At 36.7% G+C, this 22,001-nt stretch overlaps 1 protein-coding gene across 3 annotated transcripts in view; it reads left to right on the top strand.

Moving 5' to 3' along the window:
- The window catches only part of TTK (TTK protein kinase), a 30,234-nt gene that overhangs the window by 3,440 nt on the left and 4,793 nt on the right, over positions 1 to 22,001 (top strand). For all 3 annotated transcript variants that reach the window (XM_068678108.1, XM_068678107.1, XM_068678109.1), the window contains 16 exons: positions 32 to 254; positions 3,874 to 3,980; positions 8,677 to 8,820; positions 10,210 to 10,315; positions 10,406 to 10,481; positions 10,559 to 10,653; positions 11,639 to 11,738; positions 12,446 to 12,542; positions 14,130 to 14,311; positions 14,425 to 14,558; positions 15,759 to 15,885; positions 17,811 to 17,903; positions 18,543 to 18,700; positions 18,784 to 18,935; positions 20,408 to 20,532; positions 20,804 to 20,887. In XM_068678108.1, the coding sequence (XP_068534209.1) occupies positions 32 to 254; positions 3,874 to 3,980; positions 8,677 to 8,820; positions 10,210 to 10,315; positions 10,406 to 10,481; positions 10,559 to 10,653; positions 11,639 to 11,738; positions 12,446 to 12,542; positions 14,130 to 14,311; positions 14,425 to 14,558; positions 15,759 to 15,885; positions 17,811 to 17,903; positions 18,543 to 18,700; positions 18,784 to 18,935; positions 20,408 to 20,532; positions 20,804 to 20,887 (2,003 nt within the window). The remainder of the gene's footprint in view (positions 1 to 31; positions 255 to 3,873; positions 3,981 to 8,676; positions 8,821 to 10,209; positions 10,316 to 10,405; positions 10,482 to 10,558; positions 10,654 to 11,638; positions 11,739 to 12,445; positions 12,543 to 14,129; positions 14,312 to 14,424; positions 14,559 to 15,758; positions 15,886 to 17,810; positions 17,904 to 18,542; positions 18,701 to 18,783; positions 18,936 to 20,407; positions 20,533 to 20,803; positions 20,888 to 22,001) is intronic.

Genomic DNA, 22,001 nt, shown 5'->3' with positions numbered 1-22,001 from the left:
TAATCAATATCTTTTGTTATTTTTCTTTCAGATAACTCTGGAACAGTTAATCAAATAATGATGACAAATAACCCAGAAGATTGGCTGTCTTTTTTGCTTAGGCTGGAGAAAAAGGGTGTTCCTCATATGGATGTTAGTACGCTGAACAGACTCATTGGTCGCTACAGTCAAGCAGTAACTGCATTACCTGCAGAAAAGCATAGTGAAAACGAGAAGTATGCTCGCATCCTCGTGAGATTTGCTGAGTTGAAAGCGTAAGTGTGAATTTTCATTTGTCAATGTAACAACTCTGAACAATGACTTCTGAACTTTAATGATGGTAGCAGGTCTTGAGTTAGTGGTTTATGCAACAGATTTTTTTTATCAGCTACTTGAAGCTGAGCAGCTTTGGCTATTCAGCTTCCTTAGTCTCTGTAGTACTTGCATTTATACTTGAAAAATTCTTCAGAGCTATTTGATTTAGGGATGTTGACACTTCTGGTAAAAGGGAAGATAGCATGAAACCCCTCTTTCTCCTTATTTCAGATTTATACTTAATCTCAAAAAAACTATATGGATGAAATATGATACGACTTCAATCTTTGGTAACTATAATCTGTGTATTAAACTAACTTTTAAGCTAGGATTATTTCCCTGGACTCTTGTAACTGTCTTGCGGTGGCTGTGAGGTAGACAACTTCCTATAATCTAATTCATCTAGCCAGACTCCAGCAGTCTCTCCTTGTCTAGGGTTCTTTCTCTCTTGCTATGAAAGTCATATCCCAGCTACATTAAACACCTGCCTTAGGGTAGGAAGAAAGTCTTAGAATATCATTCAGTACTTTCATGATTTATGAAGTTAGTTCTGATTGCACCAGATAAAGCAATAAACTACAAATTTAAACAGTATGTTCAGATGTTTTCACATGTAATTTGGGGCAGGATTATTACATATTGATAAACCTTTTTTGGTAAGGAGTTCTTTTGTTGTTACTTGCTATGCATCTACTAGTTCTTGTTTATTGTATATTCTCCTATTTGGTCCTCTTTGGCTTGAACTTGCAGTATAATAAGTTCTACTTCTTTATCTGTACTGTTATCTGCATGGGATTTAATGCATTAGTGTTTTGTTCCATTGAATGGTTTTAGTAATCTACTGAATCTACTGTTGAGAAAAAGTCAGGAGTAAATGACCTGTGAATTCAGTGTTTTGAAAATGGTCCTCTTTGTCTAAATGTTGGGAGTAAAGCATGTATTTGGGAAAGACATCCCGTTTCTAAAGATATGGAGAGGTGGTGTTCTTTGGTTAGTTGCTTTTTATCAGCAGAAGGTATATGATAGAGGCTTCGGGCTTGGTTTCTATAATGTCCATTCCAAAATGTTGATTGGATCCTATTACCAAGCCACATCTATCTCAGCAGGAGTTTAACTTTAGAAATATTTCCCTACCTTCCTAATGAATTTAAAACTCTTGTATCTCTTTCCACTTCATATTTAAAAAGTGACTTTGAAGGTATGGATACTGGAACTTCAATGTTCTGTGCTGTATTGCAAAAAGCAAAGCTGAAGGCCCAGGCAGTAGCTTAAGCTAGAATGCATATTAACAGTTTTAGTTTCAGCAACTCACTGGAATGTGTCAGCTGACTCACTGCTGGGGATGCCTTCCTGGGAGTAGCTAGGATCTTATTTTGCTATTAAAATACCCTGTCAATAGCTACACTAAAATAACGTCTGCTTTAATAACCAGCATTACTAGGGAATCTACCTAGAGTGATGAGGAGTTCAGGTCTACTCTCAATTTTTCTGCTTCATCTCTCAATTGGTAAATAGTCATGTTTCCTGACTGGTTAATGTATTTTTCTAAAAAGGTAAACAACCCCTCTCCCTCTTTAAAAAAAAGTACCTGCTAAAATCTGGCATCAATCCCAATGGGATCTTGCTAGAATTGTCTCCATAAATGATTGTTCTCCCACTTGAAAATTACTTCCATAGATTATCTAATTCTTACTTAATCAGAAAGCATTAGCTTATAATAACTGAGATTGGCATACACTATTAAGAGTAAATTTTATTTTACTTTTAAACTATAAATGTATAAATCTATATGGAGCTGTGTATGAATGACATGTGTAATCTCACCAGAACATGAGATTGCTTTTGACTGATCAGGTTTAAAAACAGACAAAAACCCAACCATGCAACTGGTGTTGCTTGTCCACAATTCCTGGTGATAGAGTTATTCAATGAGTGGTTATTTGAGAGTAGGATGTCAGTTTGCTCAGTGCTTGCAGTTTCCTTTGTGTCTGAGATTTCCTTCCCTGGTGTTTCAGATTCCCCTGTTCCTGGCTGTCAGTTTGTCTAGTACTGTCTAGTTTCTTTGATCAGTTCTAGTTCCTGTTGAAGAACCTTATGACTTCCTAAAATGTTTCTGATTTTTCTTAGCTACTGTGAAAAAAGTAACTCTTTGATACATATGTGCTCTGATGGTGGTGCCTTTGGGAGAAGAAAGGTGCCCCTTGGTAATGTTCTGATTTGCTGTTCTTGCCAATATTCCACCTAACAGCAAAAGCCAGACAAGAGCATCACAAACTTTAGGAGCAGGCGGTGACCAACAATGAGACCTCAGTGTCTATGTGCACCAGCACTGGGTTCTTCTGATTAAAATTGTGTTTTATCATTCTTGGCACTGGGCCTGGTTTAGCACAGACTCTTTTCTTGCTGTAGCCTGACCATACTAAAACCTCCTGACTTATAATGCAGAGGTTGTTTGAAAAAGCATTGAATGTACCCTGAAACAGGTGAAAGTGAAAACAGGTGCACCTGTGAATTGATTGTACATGGCACTAACCATGCCAGGCCTGCCTTCTGGCTGTAATACAGTGCCACCAAGTGTGTGGCACTTGGTCAGTGTTGCTCATGGTAGGTCCTGTTTTTTGCTTATTGCTATCCAAGTCTGTGCTGCTTCCCACAGACACAACCTTTCATATGGGTTTGTGAAAGCGAATTAATGTGTTCAAGGCTGATTTGTCTTACCTCTGGCTCTGCCTGTGAATGGGTGGTTGTGTACCTGTTCCATTGCTCTGGATCATCAGAGCTGAGTGTATTAAACATACTGGGCAGTAGTAACATGCCTAAACTCTGATAGAGGCTTTGATAATTTTTAATGCAACCACCATTCCACAGACTTCTGCTCAAATTGTGTTCTCTCTAGCTTTATGATGTGTTTTTTGTACTTGTTTTTTAAGCTGTTGTTTCATCTGTTGTTTCTTTCTCTATTCATGCTTTTAAGTACTCCGTTACTTTGAACCAGGTTGAAATTTTGGAAGAAATGTCTATTTCTTGATTGTAGGCTTTGCTGACTAATATAAAGTGGAATTCTTTGGATAATCAGAATCTGGAATACTCTTATCTTGTGTTTTTGATGGCAGACTTTTTTCCATGCAAATTCTGAAGTAAATACACCCCACCTCCCTTTGCAGCCTCCTTAGTGGATGTATCTAAAATAATGCTAATGGACTAACAAAATCCAGAGATGGTTCTCTGGATAGCATCAGCATGTGGCTTGGAAGGTGTTAGGGAGTATTTAGAGGGGAAAATAGTTATGTATTCTTTGTCATTGCTAATACTGTTCCTCAAAATGAGTCTACAGACTTTCTTTTCAGATTTGAGCATATTCTAGTTTTTGGAAAACTTCAGTTTTATTTCTTTCAGTTATTAGTTTTATAAAGATTGTGTACTTACCTGTACTTATTAATGGTTCTGAGGAAAAGAAGAACTTTGGCTGTATATGGATTGCTTTTCCAGAATTACCTGAAGCAATCTCCAAGCACATGGAACTTGATCTTTGTTAGTCAGATTCTTCAGTCTTTAACTAGCCTTGTGCTGTCTTTACAGCCTTCAAGATCCAGAGGAGGCACGGGACCAATTTCATCTGGCCAGACTGAATTGCAAGAAATTTGCTTTTGTGCATGTGGCTTTTGCACAGTTTGAGCTATCACAAGGTGTGTAGAAAAACCTTGGTGTTGCTGTTCTTTGGTTTTAAGTTGTGTTTTTTAAACTTTTGCTGTGTTACATGTTCTGTGAGGAAACGGAGTAACAAATCATAAAATGGAAAAACAGAATTTTCTTTTATGATTGAGATTTAATTAGAATGCATCTTCACTTTTAATGAAAGTATGTGCAGTTCTTATTTTTTTTCCCTTTTTAGAAATCTGTCAAGATGAAAACTAGCAGTGATTTTTTAAGCATAGATTTTATTGGCGGGTGTGAGTTTCTTGGTAGGGTGAAAAATTATGGTCAAAGCTGGGTGGTAATTTCCCCTTTAGGTATCTTCAACTTGCTTGTTGAAGAGATTGTCTCACTCCAAAAAAGCAACCGTTGATTCTTTTTAAAATTATGATATGCTAAACTATAAATGCAATCTGGTCAAATTAAATTTCCCTTCTGCCAGTCAGGTTCTTAAGTAGCTGGCAACTGGGTTTAAATTCTCTTGTTTCCTGTTCCACTGACCTTTCCTGCTGGGACAGCAGAGATGAATGATGTTGGTTCATAATTGCAGTAGACTAATTTCTTGACAGTCACAGATGCTGAGCCATGTTTTAGGCAAGCTGTTCTGTTATGAGAGTAACATCTCTTCATATCTGGTTCACTTCAAGGTATGCCTGAACTGTCTGTCCATGAGATCAGACTTTTGAGATTAATTCATTCATCCTGTTCCTTGGTATACTGCATCTGGCTTGTGTGGAGTTACTTGTGTCTAAGTGCTACATCTTTGATTTCTTGTCAACACTTCAAAAGTGTTGACTACACCACTATTTTCACTTAACACTGCACGTTTCCAAAGCTTTCTCTCTCCAACTGTGCCTCCCTTACTAACATACTCAGCATGCTGAGGGTGGACAAGAGGACAGCTGACCAGAACTTGGTGGTATGCTGTGCCAGACAACATCATGCTCAGCAGTAAAAAGCTGGTGGCTAGCTCTTCCATGGCAGCAGTTGCTTGGAAACTGGCTGGACACCAGCCTGCTTGTAGGAGGTGATGATGGCTTTGCATGACTTTTCTTTTGTTCATCCCTTTTTCTTTCACTCATTAAACGCTTTATCCTGACCAATGATTTCTCTCTTGCTTTTGCTCTCCCTTTTTTGGCCATCCCTTTGGGAGTGAGGAATGAGTGAATGCCTAGTTGTTGGTCAGGGTCAAGCAAGCACAGTTGGGGGGAAAAAAAAAATCTTTGTTTCAGATGATTTCAGGATCTATACCATCTTCTTTGAAAGAAGCCTTGATGGATACATCTTAAGTTTTTGTTTTTCTTCACGGCTTTTGTCAGTATCATGTAAACTGTTGTATACTGCCTAGTATGAGGAATTATTCCCAAAATTAACAACCCTAAATGAAGGAGCTTAAGCTGTTCTGTATTCTGGATCCTAAATCCCTCTCACTAGATATTCCTTTTTATGCTTGCTTCTTGTTTAGATAGGATAATTGTCCATGGAGAATAGATTTTGGTCCAGTACTTTCTTTACAGTATTTTAGGATGCAGTTTAGCTGTTCAAAATGTGTCCTGTGTTATTAAAGTAGTAAATAGTGAAGTAAGCTTCTTGCATTTCGTGTTTTCTTAACTACTGGTAAGTATACCTGTAATGCAACAGGAAGGCTGTTTTAAATTTCCCTCAAATTCATGCCACACAACTAATAGAGGAAGAATACCAAACATTACTTCTACTAGAATCATAGAATGGTCTGGGTTGGAAGGGACCCCAAAGATCAGTTCCAACCCCCCTGCTGTGGGCAGGGACACCTCTCACTAGATCAGGTTGCTAAGGACCCCATCCAAACCTGGCCTTGAACACCTCCAGGGCTGGGGCATCCACAACCTCTCTGGGCAACTTGCTCCAGTGCTTCACCAGCCTCTGAATGAAAAACATTCCTCCTAACCTCTATTCTAAATCTCTCTCGTTTAGTTTAAAACCATTCCCCCTTGTCGTATCATTATCTGCCTGAGTAAAGAGTCCTCCATCCTTTTTATGTCTCCTTTAAGTATTGAAAAGCTAACATGAGGTCAACTCAGAGCCTTCTTATCTCTTGGCTGCACATCCCCAGCTCTCTCAGCCTTTCTTCATAGGAGAGGTGCTCCAGCTCTTTGACCATCTTTGTGGCCCTACTCTGGACCTGCTCTAACAGGTCCACATCCTTCTTGTGCTGGGGGCTCCAGAAGATAGAGAGATGACAAATTTGCGTATCTGACTTGAAATTCCAGTTTTTTAGATGAGTCAATTATCTGACCATCTATTGCTCTAATGTCAGCTTATGTTGAACTTTCAAAACAGTACTTTAAAAAAAAAAAACAAAACACTAATGATTTGTCTTATGAGCATTGTATGTTAATAAAGGTAAACCGGTAGTACTTCAATAACAAAGATTATTAAATAAATGCGATAATCATAAAGCCCATTGTGTAACTAAAAGTGTAGAAATGTTAGTGATTACAGTGACTAAATTAATCCTATCACAATCACTTGGTAATTTAATTACTCTAACTATGGAACATGCTCATGCCATAGCTGGCTACTTGCTGTCAAAGTGTAGAAACCTGAAATGCAATCCTTAATCCCAAAGGAATAAACCATTTATGATTGGCTTTGTTTTATCTCTCATGTAGTCTCTGATTTGTATCCCTGAGCTGGTCAATTCCACATTTGGTGATGTGAATGGAGCATTAGTTTCCCTGCTTCAAAGAGGACTGCTGCAACACATGAATCTTGTTTTTTAAGAGCGCGGTTCCTTTTTTCATAGAGCTTGTCCAGCTATAGCTAAAGGAAAAAGGAGTGTAGTGCTCTGCCTCCTCAACAAAGCTGTTTAAGCAGTGCATTGGCAAGCGTGCCAATTGTTTCTGGATTGATTTGTCTTTCCTTTTATGTTAGGATGAAAAATTATACATTTGCTTCTCTGTTTTGGGTAAAAATGTGAGTGAAAACTCTGGTGACAATCCTGAAATTATGGTTGAAATAGTATTGATTTGCTTGTAACTCATAACCTGAAAGAATAATACAAAGGTGATATTCTTTTTTGTTTAAATGAGTAAAAACCTTATTTAAATAGATCAGATGAGGAGCTCTTTTCCTCATGTGCCTTGCATAGTGCTACTTGTAGTAAGATGTTGTGAATTGCTTAGAGTTCATGGCCATTAAAACTCTGCGTTTGGGTATATGAAATGTTGTGCCTAGGTGTATCATCCAGGTTTTTTTGTGAAGTAGACAGACTGAGATGCATCTGGCTTTACTTCTGTGCCTGGGTTCCCCCATCTAATAAGGAGAATGGAGCAGCTTTTTCATGTAGGTGTCTGTCATGTTTATTATTCAATGAGGCACTTAATGCCAGGAGAAAATTACTCTCCTTTTGAATAACAAGTCACTTTAAAGAACTGTGGTTATTAACTGTAGCCATAGGTAGAATGCTAACCATAGATTTTTAAATGCTGGGAAAAAAAAGCTCTATTGTTTGCTAAGAATTTGAGGGATAAGTGGGTTTTGATCTTGGTTAAAAAACAAGAAATAATGGGTATGCACAACATATTTCTAAATGAAATCATAGTGAAGTTTATTTTGGCGTTTCCTTGCTTCTGTGTCCAACATCACAGATTGTTCTAAAAATATATTAGGAACTTATGCTTAAATCTAGTTTCCTCCCCAAGTCTTTCAGGCGAGATTGACACCCACTTTCAGTAATACATCCACCTTCAGTTACCGGTGGAGTTGTGAGTGCTAAAGACATGGAGCTTTCAAATATTATCTATCTGTATCTTTTAAGTAGATATGGGGCACCTGTAAGAGCTTCACATTTTTGCTGTTGTGGAAATGAGGAGGAAGGATTTTTGGAACTTTAATATACAGATGAATGTTAATAACTGCAACAGTGTTGCTTCAGTTAGGTACTCGCTGAACTGAAATCAAGGGAAATATTTTGGTCACAGTATATTTTTCTCCTTATTTGACTTATTTTTCATAGCTGTGTGTGTATAAGCTTATATATGCAAACTGAATGTTTTGAGTGTTTTGTTAAACCATAGCCCCACCTGTTCTCCCATTTCTGCTTACGGCAAGTAGTAATGTACAGAACTCCTGTTAACGCACCCAGTCAAAAGTAAAGCAAAAGCAGGCGAAGTCACTATAATTTTTCACACTTCCTTAATTGTAGTGCCTTCTAGACTGACAATATTTGGTTTAACAGCTGCTTTAACCTTGATTCCTACAAAGTGCATTAAAGGTGTTTTATAATGCATAATAAATTTGGTATCTGGTCAGACCTAAATGCAAGTTTGTAAACCTCTTCTTTCCTTGCTTGTGATACAGGGGAAAAAAAACAAACAACCTAGTGATGTGTTATTTCCTTGTGGTTCTTATAACACTAAGCAACTGCTATGTAGTTACAATGTAGTTACATGAAGTCAAAACATTTTGTGACTCCGTGCTCAATTTCGTGTGGAAAAACTAGCTTATGTGATCTGTTTAACTGCTTCCAGGCACTATCCTGAAAGTAGTCATTATGCTCTTCCCCCTTAGATATCCAACAGCTTCAGAGAATGATGGAAAGTGACTATAAAGCAGCATGAGCATGATCATGTCTTCAAAAAAAAGTGTTACCACAGTAAAATTGCTTTTATTTGCTTGAGTTTTAATTCTGTGGTCCTTACTACCTAGGGCATGTGAAAAAGTGTAAGCAGCTCCTTCAAAAAGCTGTGGAGTGCTCTGCTGTTCCACTAGAAATGTTGGAAATGGCTCTACAGAACTTGAATTCACAAAAACAGCAGTTGCTTTCAGATGAGGAGAAAGAGAACTTTGCAGGTAACTGTAAACTTTTACAATTGTAATCGAGTTTATGCATGTTGTAATGCTAAATCAAAGAAATATATATATTCCACTGTTTGTCCTTCCTAGATGATAAAATCTGTTATTGCCTAGTGACCAGTTGTCTCTATATATTCTCCATCTTATTCCTTCATTACATGGTTCCAGCTCTTCTCAGGAGCCATAGGAAGGCAAACTGTAATTCTGCAAAGGATGTTCCTGACTGTCACTGGGCATTTTTGGTTTGTAATGGAGAAGTCATTTAGGTCTGTTTCATCTTTTCATATAAAGAGCTGCTTTTGAAAGCTGTTTATTTGAAAACAGGAATACTACGTAAATGCATTTCTTCATAGCCTCATAAGATTGTTCAGGAAGCTTTTGACAAGAGAGATATGCAGTTATAGTGTAATAATGCAAATACAGAAACTGCAAGTCTAGAGACTTTGGTTAAATTACTTCTCCCCTTCTCTTTCATGTACAGCAGTATAAAGTCTTTGACATACTGAGTGCAATCAAACATTTAATTGGGGGGAAAAAGTCAGTATTAAAAGTGTAGGTCCTGAATAGTACGAGACAGAAGCTGTCTCAAACTGTGAAGGAATTAAAGTATTGCAGGTCACCAACTGAATGTGAGTCCATTGGTAAGCTTGAGCAAGAAAACCTTTGTATATGGAAAAGTTTGTGTGGGGGATGTTATGGAGGTGACGGTAGTGGACTGATAAACTGCAAAGAAGTGGTCAATGTGAATATTAAACAAAAACTTTGAGAACTATATTCTGTGTTATGGTACTTATCTTTTAAATATTTGAGTAGTTTAGAATATTGATGTAAGTGGTTTCTAGAAATGTATGGAGTGAAATATTTGGAGTTAAGGTTTATTCTCAATGTAGCTTTAGGTATTCAGCTTGCTCTTAAAGCTAGTGTTTCTACCTCACTCCTGTGTTGTACTAAAACCAATGTTTTGGTACTTATTTTTGTCCTTCTGCATAAGATTGAGGGGTTTGCGCTGAAACTTAAATTGCTTAAGATAGTCTTTGGATATATGGAATCTCCATTTTCATGTTTAAATGTAGTTTAAAACTACATATAACTAAGTTGTATAAGAAACAAGCAGCTTAATGTATTTTTTATAGCTGTTGCAGACCATTTTGTGCCTGCCCTAGATAGCTTCTTCTGATTGTAAGTTTTTTCTTAACATCGGAATTGTTTTATAATTGTAGGAAATGTCTGCCTAGGTCAGTAGAAAACAGTGTTGTAATATTGATACTAGGTTACTGTGGTTACTGCAAATATATATATTTCTCAAGTTGTTATGAAAGAATGTTTTTTTAGAAATAAATGCTATCTGTAGTACTATCTGAATAATTCTAACTAATTTACCTACAGTATCAAGTGTACAGGAGTCTGGACTTCAGAGCATACCTGGAAATAACAGAATTATAAAAAGAAACTCGGCTGAAAATTCTTCTAGTGTTACTAGAACTCTGCTTGGGTAATTGCTTCATTTTTTTATAATTTCTTCAAATTTCATTTAAAAAAAAAAGAAAACCACACATACTACTGTTATTTTTTGTTGCCTTAGGGAGGAGAAATCACAAGAACTTGATGGTACAGTTAACTTCCACAATCCATTAAGACCACTGAACAAATATAACCAGGTAAAACATGCAACAATTTTCTGAAATTTTAAGCTTTTCATTCTTTATATGTTTGATAACTTCCAATTTGCTCTTAGGCCTGTCCTTTTGGGAGGGTTCCTGTTAAACTAGTAGCTGATGCTGATGATGCTGTGAAGACAGATGTCCCACTTACAGCTAGCGTTATGAAGAGGTATGATTATTGGGTTTTACAACAGGTTTTAATTCTTCAGTAGAATGGTTTTTACTGGACAATGTAAATATCAGGTGTTAATGTTAAAATTAGTCTAAAGATGACTGACAAGTCATAATTGCAAGAGGTATTGCATTAACCTTCCTACCTTACTACTGAGATTAGTTGTATAAGAGTATGGAAAGATCAACTTTGTTCTAGCAAATGAATAGCCTCAAAAAGGAGGCAGAGACCAAGGCAAAAATATTTTTTGTTGAAAACATTTCTGTTTTAGGAAGTGAATATACAAATGTAGACATTCCTAGCTTCTGAAATATTTGTAAATCCTGGCTTTTAACCAATGTTATAAACAATCTTTCATAACAATGGAGATTAAAGAAAGGTAGTTATGCTGATTTTAATGTGAATAGCTGTTCAGCAGTGGAAGGATCTGCCATTTTAAACAGCACTTTGCTACATGCTCTGAGCTTAGCATGGCTTGAAAGTAAAAGGGGGGAAAATTGTTTTTCCACCCTCTAATCAAGTCTTTTATGCTAACGTCCTCTTATTAGTGTGATTAAATTCACATAGAAATGGAACTTATGTTGTTACAAATATGTAACCAAAGAGTAAACTGCTTATTCAACCTCTCAAAAGTAAATTAAAGCACATTCTGAAACTGTGAAAGCAGTGGGTAAGATATTTCACATAATATTATTCTGTAAATACTTCAAAACTGAATTTGAAGCAAACTGTTAGGGTTTAGAATCCTAGCTGCTGCTTATTGTTTTCAATGGAGAACAACAAAAATCTGTCGCTTCACTTCATGGGATAATGGTAGCATTGTTACAGACTTGTGGTTTGTTTTTCACTTCTCTATCAGAGTAGACGTGCTAATCTTTTAACTTGTAGTCCTAAGTCTTCCCACAACTGCATTTATTTATATGGTCTAAAAAAGGCAATCATGTGTTCCTCTGTAATGTAACTAACAATGTTATTTCAATAGGCAATTATCCGGCTCCAAATGTACAGCCCTGATTCCACCTTTTCCACTATCTGAATCAAAATCTAATGGGGGTGATTCATATGACTTTGGAGACTTAAAGGTAACTGAAGTATTTTTTTAAATTAGATATAAGGAAACCTACATGGATGTCCTATGATGTTAGAAGGGACAACAACAATGCTTCTTTCAGCTTATTAAAGTAGAATTAAAAAAAATTAAAACGATAGAATTGCTCTAAGCAATCAGTTGCGAACAGATACATTGTGGCTTTCAGGCTGGAAAACTATTACACATGATCAGACATGGAAAAAAGCTTTCTCTGCACAATAAATCTGATGGTAGAGGTAATAGGTTTTAAAACTCCTCCCATCAGATGATTTATAAAGAAGGGTATAAGACTGCCTCTCTACTAGAGGACTTGTCAGCTATAGTCATGAGTTTTGTCATCAGAAGTATTTATTTTCATGAAGTTCATTTTATGAAGTCCATTAAGTGGTCTGTAAATCATGGCCTCTAATAATTTTGAGCTCTGCCTTGCATTTTCATGTCCTGTTCCTTCAGAAAGGAAACGAGAACAAAGACCTGAATATTTTCTAATAAAATCTGTGGTGAAAATCCAGTGTATTAATGGATTTTAAAATAGGATCAGTAATAATTGTGTACCATGCACTACTTTCTGAAATGTACTTACTCTGAGGTATGCAAGTCATTAATTATAAGAATGTTGTTTGGGCATTATGCTTGGGATCTCTTGACTTTCTTCAAGATGCTTTCTTTCCAAGTCCTTACAAGAGAAATTCTGTACAGTTGCAGATGTTGGATGAGAACAGCTTAGAAGTTGCTACCAATTCAACTGTAACTCTCAGAAACAAAATGGATACAAATCCTGTGATAAAAAGAGAAGGTAACTATTAATGTATGATATTTTGAAGCAGAATAAGCATTGAAAAAATTTACTGTTCTGCATTTTAAAAATGCATTGATAAAGCAGATATTCTTCAGAAATGAAAACTGTTCAGCCTGGAATTCAGGAGCATTTAATCATTTCATTAAAATTTGCCTTTTGGGTGCCTGTGGAAATAATTAAAAAAAAAACACAAACTTGCAAGAACTTCAAATGTCAAATGTAGCCATCCTGTGTGGGGAGGGCTGGGTTTGGTGTAAAATGCTGATGGTTAGAGCTAATTCACAGTGTCCTTAGCTCTTATGATATACATAACATAAATTGGTACTGAAATTGCACCAATGCGAGGTTTCAAATTAAGACTTGCCTGCCTGAGTGAAGAACAAGGCTACCAGCATATCGGTTAATGATTGCTTATACAGGAGAGGTGTATGTTGGCTGAGAGCAATTCAAACTAAGGATTAATGTTGCTGGAGTGTGATCTGTTTAGATTTTTTGGGACACTCACAGTTTGCTTCTCGCTTCTCCTGTGACTTTTAATATGTGCTTGTAGCTTACCCTCTAGATGACATAGCTCTAATTTCTTTTGCTGAAGTTTGTTGAAACTGTTTTGTCTGAAGTAAGATTAAAAGAGACAGTGTCAGTCATCTACTCTGAGTGGGGGAAAAAGTCCAAAGTGCTCTCCACCATTCCCTGTGAACACAGGATGTCCATGTCATCTGTTGCTTTCAGCACTTTCTGCTTTCTATCCTGTTTACCAGTTAGTATGTGAAACTCCAGGTGTTTTTATCTGCTGTTCTTTATACATAAAATAATATATCTATCAAGATATCAAGTCTGAATTACTTATGCTTTGGTCAGGATTCTCTTCCCTTACTTTTGGTTTTACCTGCTAGGTTGTATCCTCTTCACAAGCAGGTGAAGAAAACACTCAAGCTGTGCTATTTGCAGCCTGCTTTGCTGCAGTTCAGTGTCCTGTTATCTCTGCAAAAGGATCTGAAACTGTGTGCCTTGTCCCTTTGTGCCTTTGGCTTCAGTAATTGCGCTGGATTATAGGTTGCCTGTTGTCACAGGCAACAGACTTCTAATTTGAAGTATTGCAACAAGCTTATCTTAAACACTTTATAAACCTGCTCAGGATGTCCCAGGGTGTTGTAGTGCAACTTATGAATATGGTCTTCCTCTGTGTATTGGTGATGAAAACAGTTCTATTTGTGTTACTGTTGTAGTAGTACCCTAACACTTTAAAGTTACCATGTTACTACATTGAGTTGAATCATTAACCCTGAAGGCTTCACGAATGCCTTAAGTAACCATTGCTGTGGAAGGTGTCAGCTTCTGGTAAGTCACAGAATTTCTAGGTTGGAAGAGACTTCAAGATCATCGAGTCCAACCTCTAACCTAACACTAACAGTCCCCACTAAACCATATCCCTAAGCTCTACATCTAAATGTCTTTTGAAGACTTCCAGGGTACTCCTTTATTGTGTTGTAGGAAAATGAAGTGAAACTTCAGAAACTGAGGTAAATCTGTCAGAAATAACTTCAAATACTGAATGTTGTCTTTTTAATTATCTGATCTATTCAGAAAATAAAGTCCAGAATCAAGAATTGAAGAAACCAGAGCCAATGAGCATAGAGAGTCAACAGCAAGAATTCAGTTCTGCTGAAAGCTACAGAAAGCAATTGGATCAGATAAAACTGAACTGTGTTAACTCCAGAAACAAATGGCCAACTCAAGAAGTGATGCAGAAAAGCTCTTATAAAGAGGTAAAGTAACAAGAACATGTGGTGGTTTTCTAGTTGCAACAGACTTCACATATTGGGGAAAGTCTTCATTGTGGCTCCTTGTGTGGAATATCTTGCTTTATTATTTTTTTTAGGAAAAACGGTCAAGTCTTGAACAATCTCTTCATCCCATTTCAAGAAGACTGTCACCACCAGATGCTGTTTCTAAGAAGAATGATCCATTGTATGTTTGTGGAACACCAAGCACCACATCTGATTACATGGAGTGGTAAGCTGCTACTTGGAGCTTTGTAATTATAGACCGCAGTTTTATCTCTGCAACTACTTCAGTGATTTTTAATAGTTTATTAAATTTTCTTGCTCAGATAGCAAAAGAGACTCCTGGTTGCTTCCAACTCTTGACGTGAAGTTGGAATGTTTGTAGCAAGTGAAGCACATCATCTCATGATGTAGCTTGGTAAAAAGTAATCCTCAAATAGATTGTTCATTCTTCCACACTTTGATAATATGTTAACTTTTGGAAATCAAACTCACTGTACACAGTATGTATGATGATAGCAAATAAGTGGAATTTTGAGTACTTTTGTGTTCAGTAAGAGCTGTGCTTTGGCTGTAATGAAGTACTGAAAAATGAAGTTTGTCACTTTATTCCCTACATAATAAGTGCTAGGTACACAAAGTTCTTTTTCAATTCTGATCTTAACTTGTGCCAATTTTGATTGTGTCGGTTTTGGGTCTGTAAATACCGAAATGATGTTTTGGCCTAGGTTACTTCAAATAAATTCACACTGCTGAATCCCTAAATTAATATTGTAAAAACCTACAAAGCATTTGAGAAATTAATGGCTTTGCATTCGAGGTTCAAACAGACCTGGAACCATCTGTATGTTTTTAAGTACTTATTAGTGAGGCATGATTCATCCTGTGCCTTTAATGAGTGAAACAATGGGAAAAGTATATCTTATAATTATATATATGGTAGACACTAAGGGAACAAATCAAAAGGTGTCAAGGTTTTCTTGCAATCTTCAGTTTTATTAAATGTAAGTTCTATGCTGTCTAATAGCATGAAGTAGATAAACCTCTCATTCTCATGACTGTATTGAAGCTTGTCTCACTTTAGCTTAAAGTTTCATCCAAAAATGTTTTGAACAAAGAGCAGTAGTTCAGCTAAAGAATGCAAATTCTCATAATGTCCTATGAGCAGTCCTTCCAGTTGTATGGTGCTTTCATTGTCAAGCTTATAAGGGAGAGCCACCTATGTTTCCTGTTATAGTTATAAGGACTTGTAAGTAAAAGTTGAAGAGGTCTTGATGCTAATTGGCAAGTACAGCAGAGGCTTGGGAATTTGCTGGTAAATTAGGTTTAACTTTAAGCTGAAATCTTCATTGCTTCTTGAGTGTTAGAAAATGTCACTTCAAAAAGTACAACTAGATGCAGATATTCTTCACAATGACTTATTTTTCAGTTTCAGAACGCCTGTTGTAAAGAACAACTTTTCACCAGGATACCAAATTTCTACTCCTTACAGACAGCTCCCATATTTCCTACCACATACTCCAGCAACTACATTTCAAAATCAGATGGGCTTGCAGGTAACAATTTTAGGCTCTTATGCACCTAAACTGTTCAGCATGTATTGTCATTGGAAACTTCTTTTAGGGTATGTCTATATATAATTTACATTTAAAATTGATACTCTATATTTGTGGGTGAGTAACAGAAATCAGTGTCTCTAGCTTATTCTGCAAGTAACTGTCTTCATATGTATGCCTGAATTTCAGTAAAATAAATCAGCTCTTAAACAATTCAGTTGTGTCAAAATCCTGAAGTACTTCTCTCAAATATAAACCTTATATTGCAGACCTGACTACATGACAGGGGTAAGAGCTAGAATCACTAGTTTGTTCTGCTGTACTACCTGCTACAGTGGAGTACCCCAAAAGCAGTGTGTGTCAGAAACCATAAACGTTTGTGGGAGGAAAGCCAGTGAAGAATTACATTATTTTTCCTTTTGCTAGATTTCAAACTCTGCATTTATATTGGCATGAAATAGTATTAAAATGGAGTAGTACCTTTGGGTTGCACATCTTCATAGGAATCTTTCCAGTTATAGGCAGAATGGTAGGAAATTTAAGCCTAGTCCCCCAGAGGATTTAATGTTTAATTTTGTGGCTGTTTTTACAGCTTGGTGTAGCTACAGCAGGGGCAAAACAGATGCCTCCTTTAGCTGGCATAAAAATGATGGATCTACATGGGAAAATGGCTATTCTATCCAGAATACCTGAGTATTTACAGTTCGTCTAGTGAGAGTAGATTGTAAGCCCTTCTTACCTGCAAGGTTTTTTGAAACCATTTCCCAGAAATGGCCTTGACCACCAGTGCTCTAGGTGATCTAGATTGTGATCACTTCCTATCCTTGTGAATTTATAAAGGAAGGCAGGATGTTGGTGCCCAAAAGGGGAATATAAACTGCAGGACACTGAGGACAGTTTCCAACCTTGGGTAAAGTACTTGGTTCTGGATCTTCAGTGCAGTTGTGTACATTTCAGCTACTGACCTCTCAATCTAGAATGAGTAAGTTGTATCTAGAAAAGATATCAGCCTGGACCATTATCGTGGGCCATAATCAGGCTAGCTCTGTCCCTGCAGGTCCTTCAGTTGCTTTGAAGCCAGTCTCTCTTGTGCAGGAAGGAGGGAGGTACAGTGTCATTTCAGCCTAACCAAGCTACAGTCTGTCCTTGGGAATAGGATTTGTGGCCTCAGGTTTTCCTATCTGTCCTGGTACAGTAAATGTCTTCAATCTTAAGAGCATTACTGTGCTCAATAAAATCGCACTATCAACGTTACCACTGACTTCTTCCTGTGGTAATCATAACCATGCTTTATGCTAGTACTGGGCAAACAAATGTTTCCTAATTTGGATTGTATGAGTGCTTAAGTGACAGTTTAGGTTCCACTTCCCTGGAAATTGCTGTGGAGCATGGGTATAGCATGTTTTCCCTGCAGATGTTTCTTAATATACTAGGTAATCCTAGTTAGGTGGGTGGTCTAAAATGAAAATGTGAAACAAAATAAAAGGCAATACTTCTGCAAGTGTGGTGGACTTAAATAGTAAATCTTGATAGAATTACTCTTGAGCACAGATAATTGCATTTGGTTTTCAGGAGTACAGTGATTTTAGTATGACACTTATTCTGCAGTCTAGAAAGTTTTCTAAGGCTTTTTCAAGGCCTTATACTCAATGTGTTGATAGACAAGCTTGTGAAATCTTGCTTCCTAGTAACCTTGTGATGGCCATTATACAAGTATTTTTGCTGTGATCTTCTGCTCTTAGTATATGAACAGATTTAAGGTTTGGCTTTTGTGCACTTGTCTTGGTCTTCCTGATCAATGCAAACTTAGTAATCATATTAAAACTTGATAGTTACAAATCATAGTAACTTGATAGAAGTAGAGCGCTACCAAGTTCTGCTGCACCAATAATTTATTTCTTTTTAACTTTTCTGTATGTACACAGGTTTCAGCTTCTATACCTGCACATGAATGCATTGCCATCAATGGAAAAGTTTATACAATATTGAAGCAAATTGGTAGTGGAGGCTCAAGTAAGGTAAGATGTATTATCCTTACAGACCTAGTCACTCACTTATGCAATAGTAGTTACGTGTATGGTGAAACCGTCCTCTGTTATCTAATTGGAATTTTCATTGAAGTTAGCAGTGTTTGTTTATTGCCTTCCATGCTTGGATTGTTCAAGAGGAGTGTTTTTCTTACCTTCCTTTTAATTAGCTGAAGTCAACAGTGATTCCCTTTTAGCCTTTCGCATGGACCCAATGTTATCAGCCTTTTGTGTTGTGGTCTAATCTCCAAATCATCTTGGTGTACTAAAATGAATGGGCAGTGGCAGGTTAAAACCTTATCACTGAGAGGTGTTATTCTGCGTATTTATCTTTGGAACACTTCAGGTTTGTAATTAAATATAACTACTAAAATACAGTGTGGTACCAAGATGGTTTGGTGGTTGTTTCTGTTGTAACTGATGGCTTCTTACTTCAAATCATCATGAAGAACAGTTATAGCTGACTTCAAAAGCCTCAATTTCAGTAAACAGGTAGGAATTTCTTAAGTCTGCTGTGTTGCTTCTTTCTTTTGAAAAGGTACACTTTTCCTTTGGCACTCTGGCTCTGTTGAAATGAAGGACCATAAAGTAACTTCATTCAATCCTAACACTGATTTAACTGATTTGCAGGTGTTTCAAGTACTGAATGAAAAGAAGCAGCTGTATGCAGTCAAATATGTGAACCTAGAAGAAGCTGATCAACAGACTGTTGACAGCTATAAGAATGAAATTGCTCATTTGAGCAAACTGCAGCAGCATAGTGATAAGATAATTCGTCTTTATAACTAGTGAGTAAATTCACATTTTATTAAATCAATACTGCTTGATACAAAAAAGCTGCCTTGAATTTTAACATTTATTTTTGTTTTAGTGAGATTACTGATGACCATATCTACATGGTAATGGAGTGTGGAAATATCGATCTCAATAGCTGGCTGAAAAAGAAAAAAAACATTGATCCATTGGAAAGGAAGAGCTATTGGAAAAATATGTTGGAAGCTGTTCACACCATTCATGAGCATGGTACTCTTAAATAATTCTAGGTATTTGTATGGGTTATGGCAGAGATAGTGTTTGAATTTTGGAGGTGATACTGCTCTGTTTTGGTGTAAGCCTAGTGATCTTTGAAGATAGTATTTACTGTGTTGTGATAATGAAACAAAAGATGAATGTCTCAATATCAGGGTAGACTCACTTTAGGTAGATCAAAGGGATCTTTGAGTATTGCTGTTACTAAAAACTTGCTATTTCTTTTCAACAGCCAGAAAATCATCTATTCTGTATTGCACTACATTGTATGCTTCTGACACCGTTTTTCTTCATTAAACTGAAATTCAGACTACTTATCCTCTCCAAAGAAGCTTTGACACTAATGACAGCTTCTGCACAGATTTGTCATCTTTATTTAAACATAATGTTTCAGCTTTCACCTCTTATTTTTCACTTCTGATACGTCTCAGCTTTTTCATCTCTTGTATGTTTTGATGCTTCCTTTCATCCTTAACCACCATAACTGAAGTATATGTATCTGTATTCTGTTTGTGTAATGTAGTGGAGACTTTACAAAATATAAAGAGGGATAAGTTGACTATGGATAAGAATGATCAAAATTCATGATGTCATCAAGGTTTGTGAAAGATGCATCATAGGTAATCCTCAGTGAATGGTACCTTTGAAATCAAGGAAGCAGAACGTTGGACTAAGCAATCTCCTTGTCTTTTTTTTCCTTCAAGTACCTGCTTAGCTAATTATTTAAGGAAAAAAATGAAATATAAATGCCTCTGAACCGATCCACAACAGTTCAGTATGTCAGTGTGCCTAACGAACAACAACACAACTACAATTTTTTTTTCCATCTACATTTGTGTCTGTAGATATGATGCAGGCTGTAGGACTGAAACCTGTTCTTTTTCATCCCAGTTTTGTTTCTGTTCTCGGTTTTGGTCTTGGCTTCTCAGATTCCTACTTTCACTACTTTTTGGCCATTTCTTCAGATTTTTTCAGTCTACTTTCCTGATTTTTTTGGTGTATTTTACATCTGGATTCAAGCTATTACTGTAAAACGAGTAAAGTGTACTATTTCAGTTTCTTAGTGGGAGAAATGAAGGTTGCAAGACAGCTACTGTCCATGTCACAGCAAAAAGTTCCAAGAATCTGATGCTAAAATGCTGACTTTTTCAGCATCTGTTATGTGCATGGCTATGCACAAACAGCATACAGCTAGTGGACCTATCCCTAACTGAGAGAAACTGTGCAACTTGAGTCTCATGGAGTTATTTCAGGATTACTGCAGACTTGGATAAGTAATACTTCAAACTATGAACCTATGCAAGTCTAACCATTGATAAAAGACACCCAGATTTGTTATTAAATGAAATCTGCAAAGAACAATTTAGTTTTAGCCAGGTAGAGGTTATTCTCTGTGCAAGGGTGTGGGTAATTAATAAAAACCATACTAGGAGCAACTTGGATTGACTTTAAACTCTATTTTACAGGTATTATTCACAGTGATCTGAAACCAGCAAACTTTCTGATAGTTGATGGAATGTTAAAGCTGATTGACTTTGGCATTGCGAACCAAATGCAGCCAGATGTGACAAGCATCGTTAAAGACTCTCAGGTGAAATACAGAAGGAAAATTGATGTGCATCTCCCTGTACAGTGCTGTAGTATTTGTTAATTGAAGTTGCCATGTTAACATAATCAATACTTTAATGTCAATGAATATATATGGAGTCTTCAATGTTTTAGTTGAACAGAGTAACAGTGGCCTTCACAGACAAACTTTCAGGATGCTTTTCAGTACTTTAAGAACAAAATGTAACTTATCAAGTAAGAAAATTAAGTGTAGGCTTCATTTACAATAAGGAATATTTTTCCACTTTGACTAGGTTGGCACAATGAATTACATGCCTCCTGAAGCAATACAAGATATGTCATCTTCCTATGGAGAAAATGGGAAATCTCAGTCTAAGGTAACATATGGTCTTTTTTTCCTCTTGCTGTCCTTATGTTAAGAAGTAACTCAGGCATATGTCTTAAGAATTTTTTTCAAAATTCTGCTGAAACTAGGACATGAAGAAATCTGTTTTGTCAGTATGATGGTGGGCAGAGGTTGAAGGCTAGGTATTTATTCTCAACTACCTAGAGCATTTTACAGATAACGTTTAGAAAAGTGCTGAACTGATAGAAATCGAATACAAGATACAGACTTCATAGATTCACAGAATATCCCAAATTGGAAGGCACCCACAAGGAGTCCAACTCCTGGCTCCACACAAGACCACCCAGTCTTCCTATGTTATTGATGTGAATGGCATTCATTGGTGATAATAGATCTGAATCAAACTTTGTGGTTTGATTTATCGTGCTCTGTGTTCTGAGGTTTGAATTTAATTTATTGATGGCTTTGTTTTTTGACAGTTATTAAAACCATTTGCAGTGCAAAAGCTTTTTTAAAAACGACTATTCTAATTTATTCTGTAACTCTTCATATTTTTGGCTGTAGATTTTTTTGCACCTAGGTTTCTATATGCTTTATCTTTGGCTTAGTGATGTGTTCAGTGCTTTTATTGATTCATTTTGGAATGATTCCTTGTACCTAACCTTGAAAGTACACCGATAAAAGTGCCTGAGGCTTCTTTCCTTTTCCTGCTTTACAGCTTAAAATGTTCTGTTAGAGAACCAATTGTCTCTAACACAGCTTCCTCTGTTGCAATCTGCATGTGGAGATGTGTCTCTGCTTTTGCTCCTGTGTGTGATAAATTAGAAACCTCAGCTATTCCATATCCTGGTGTCAGAAAGCTAATGTGAGCACTGGTATTCCTGAAAGGACAAGCAGTGTAGTATGTAGCTGAAGATTTTAGCATTTTATCTGAATATTGATACTTGGCTGTCTTGATGCCGCAGGTGTTAGAAATGTGTTATACCTCTGACAAATTCTTTCCACTGAAATAACACTAGGCTAAAGCTTTTAGGTGGATGTTTCTGGCAGGGTGTCCCACAAGGTCAATTAAGACAATCACTCCTTACTCACACTGCCTTTTGTGCTGCTCATAGCCTTCTGTTTTGGCTTTATTCCAAAAATAG

Source organism: Anas acuta, chromosome 3, assembly GCF_963932015.1.
Source record: "Anas acuta chromosome 3, bAnaAcu1.1, whole genome shotgun sequence".
Taxonomy (NCBI): Eukaryota; Metazoa; Chordata; class Aves; order Anseriformes; family Anatidae; genus Anas; species Anas acuta.
Note: the sequence above shows the minus strand (reverse complement) of the source record. Positions and strands in the feature narration are given on the sequence as shown.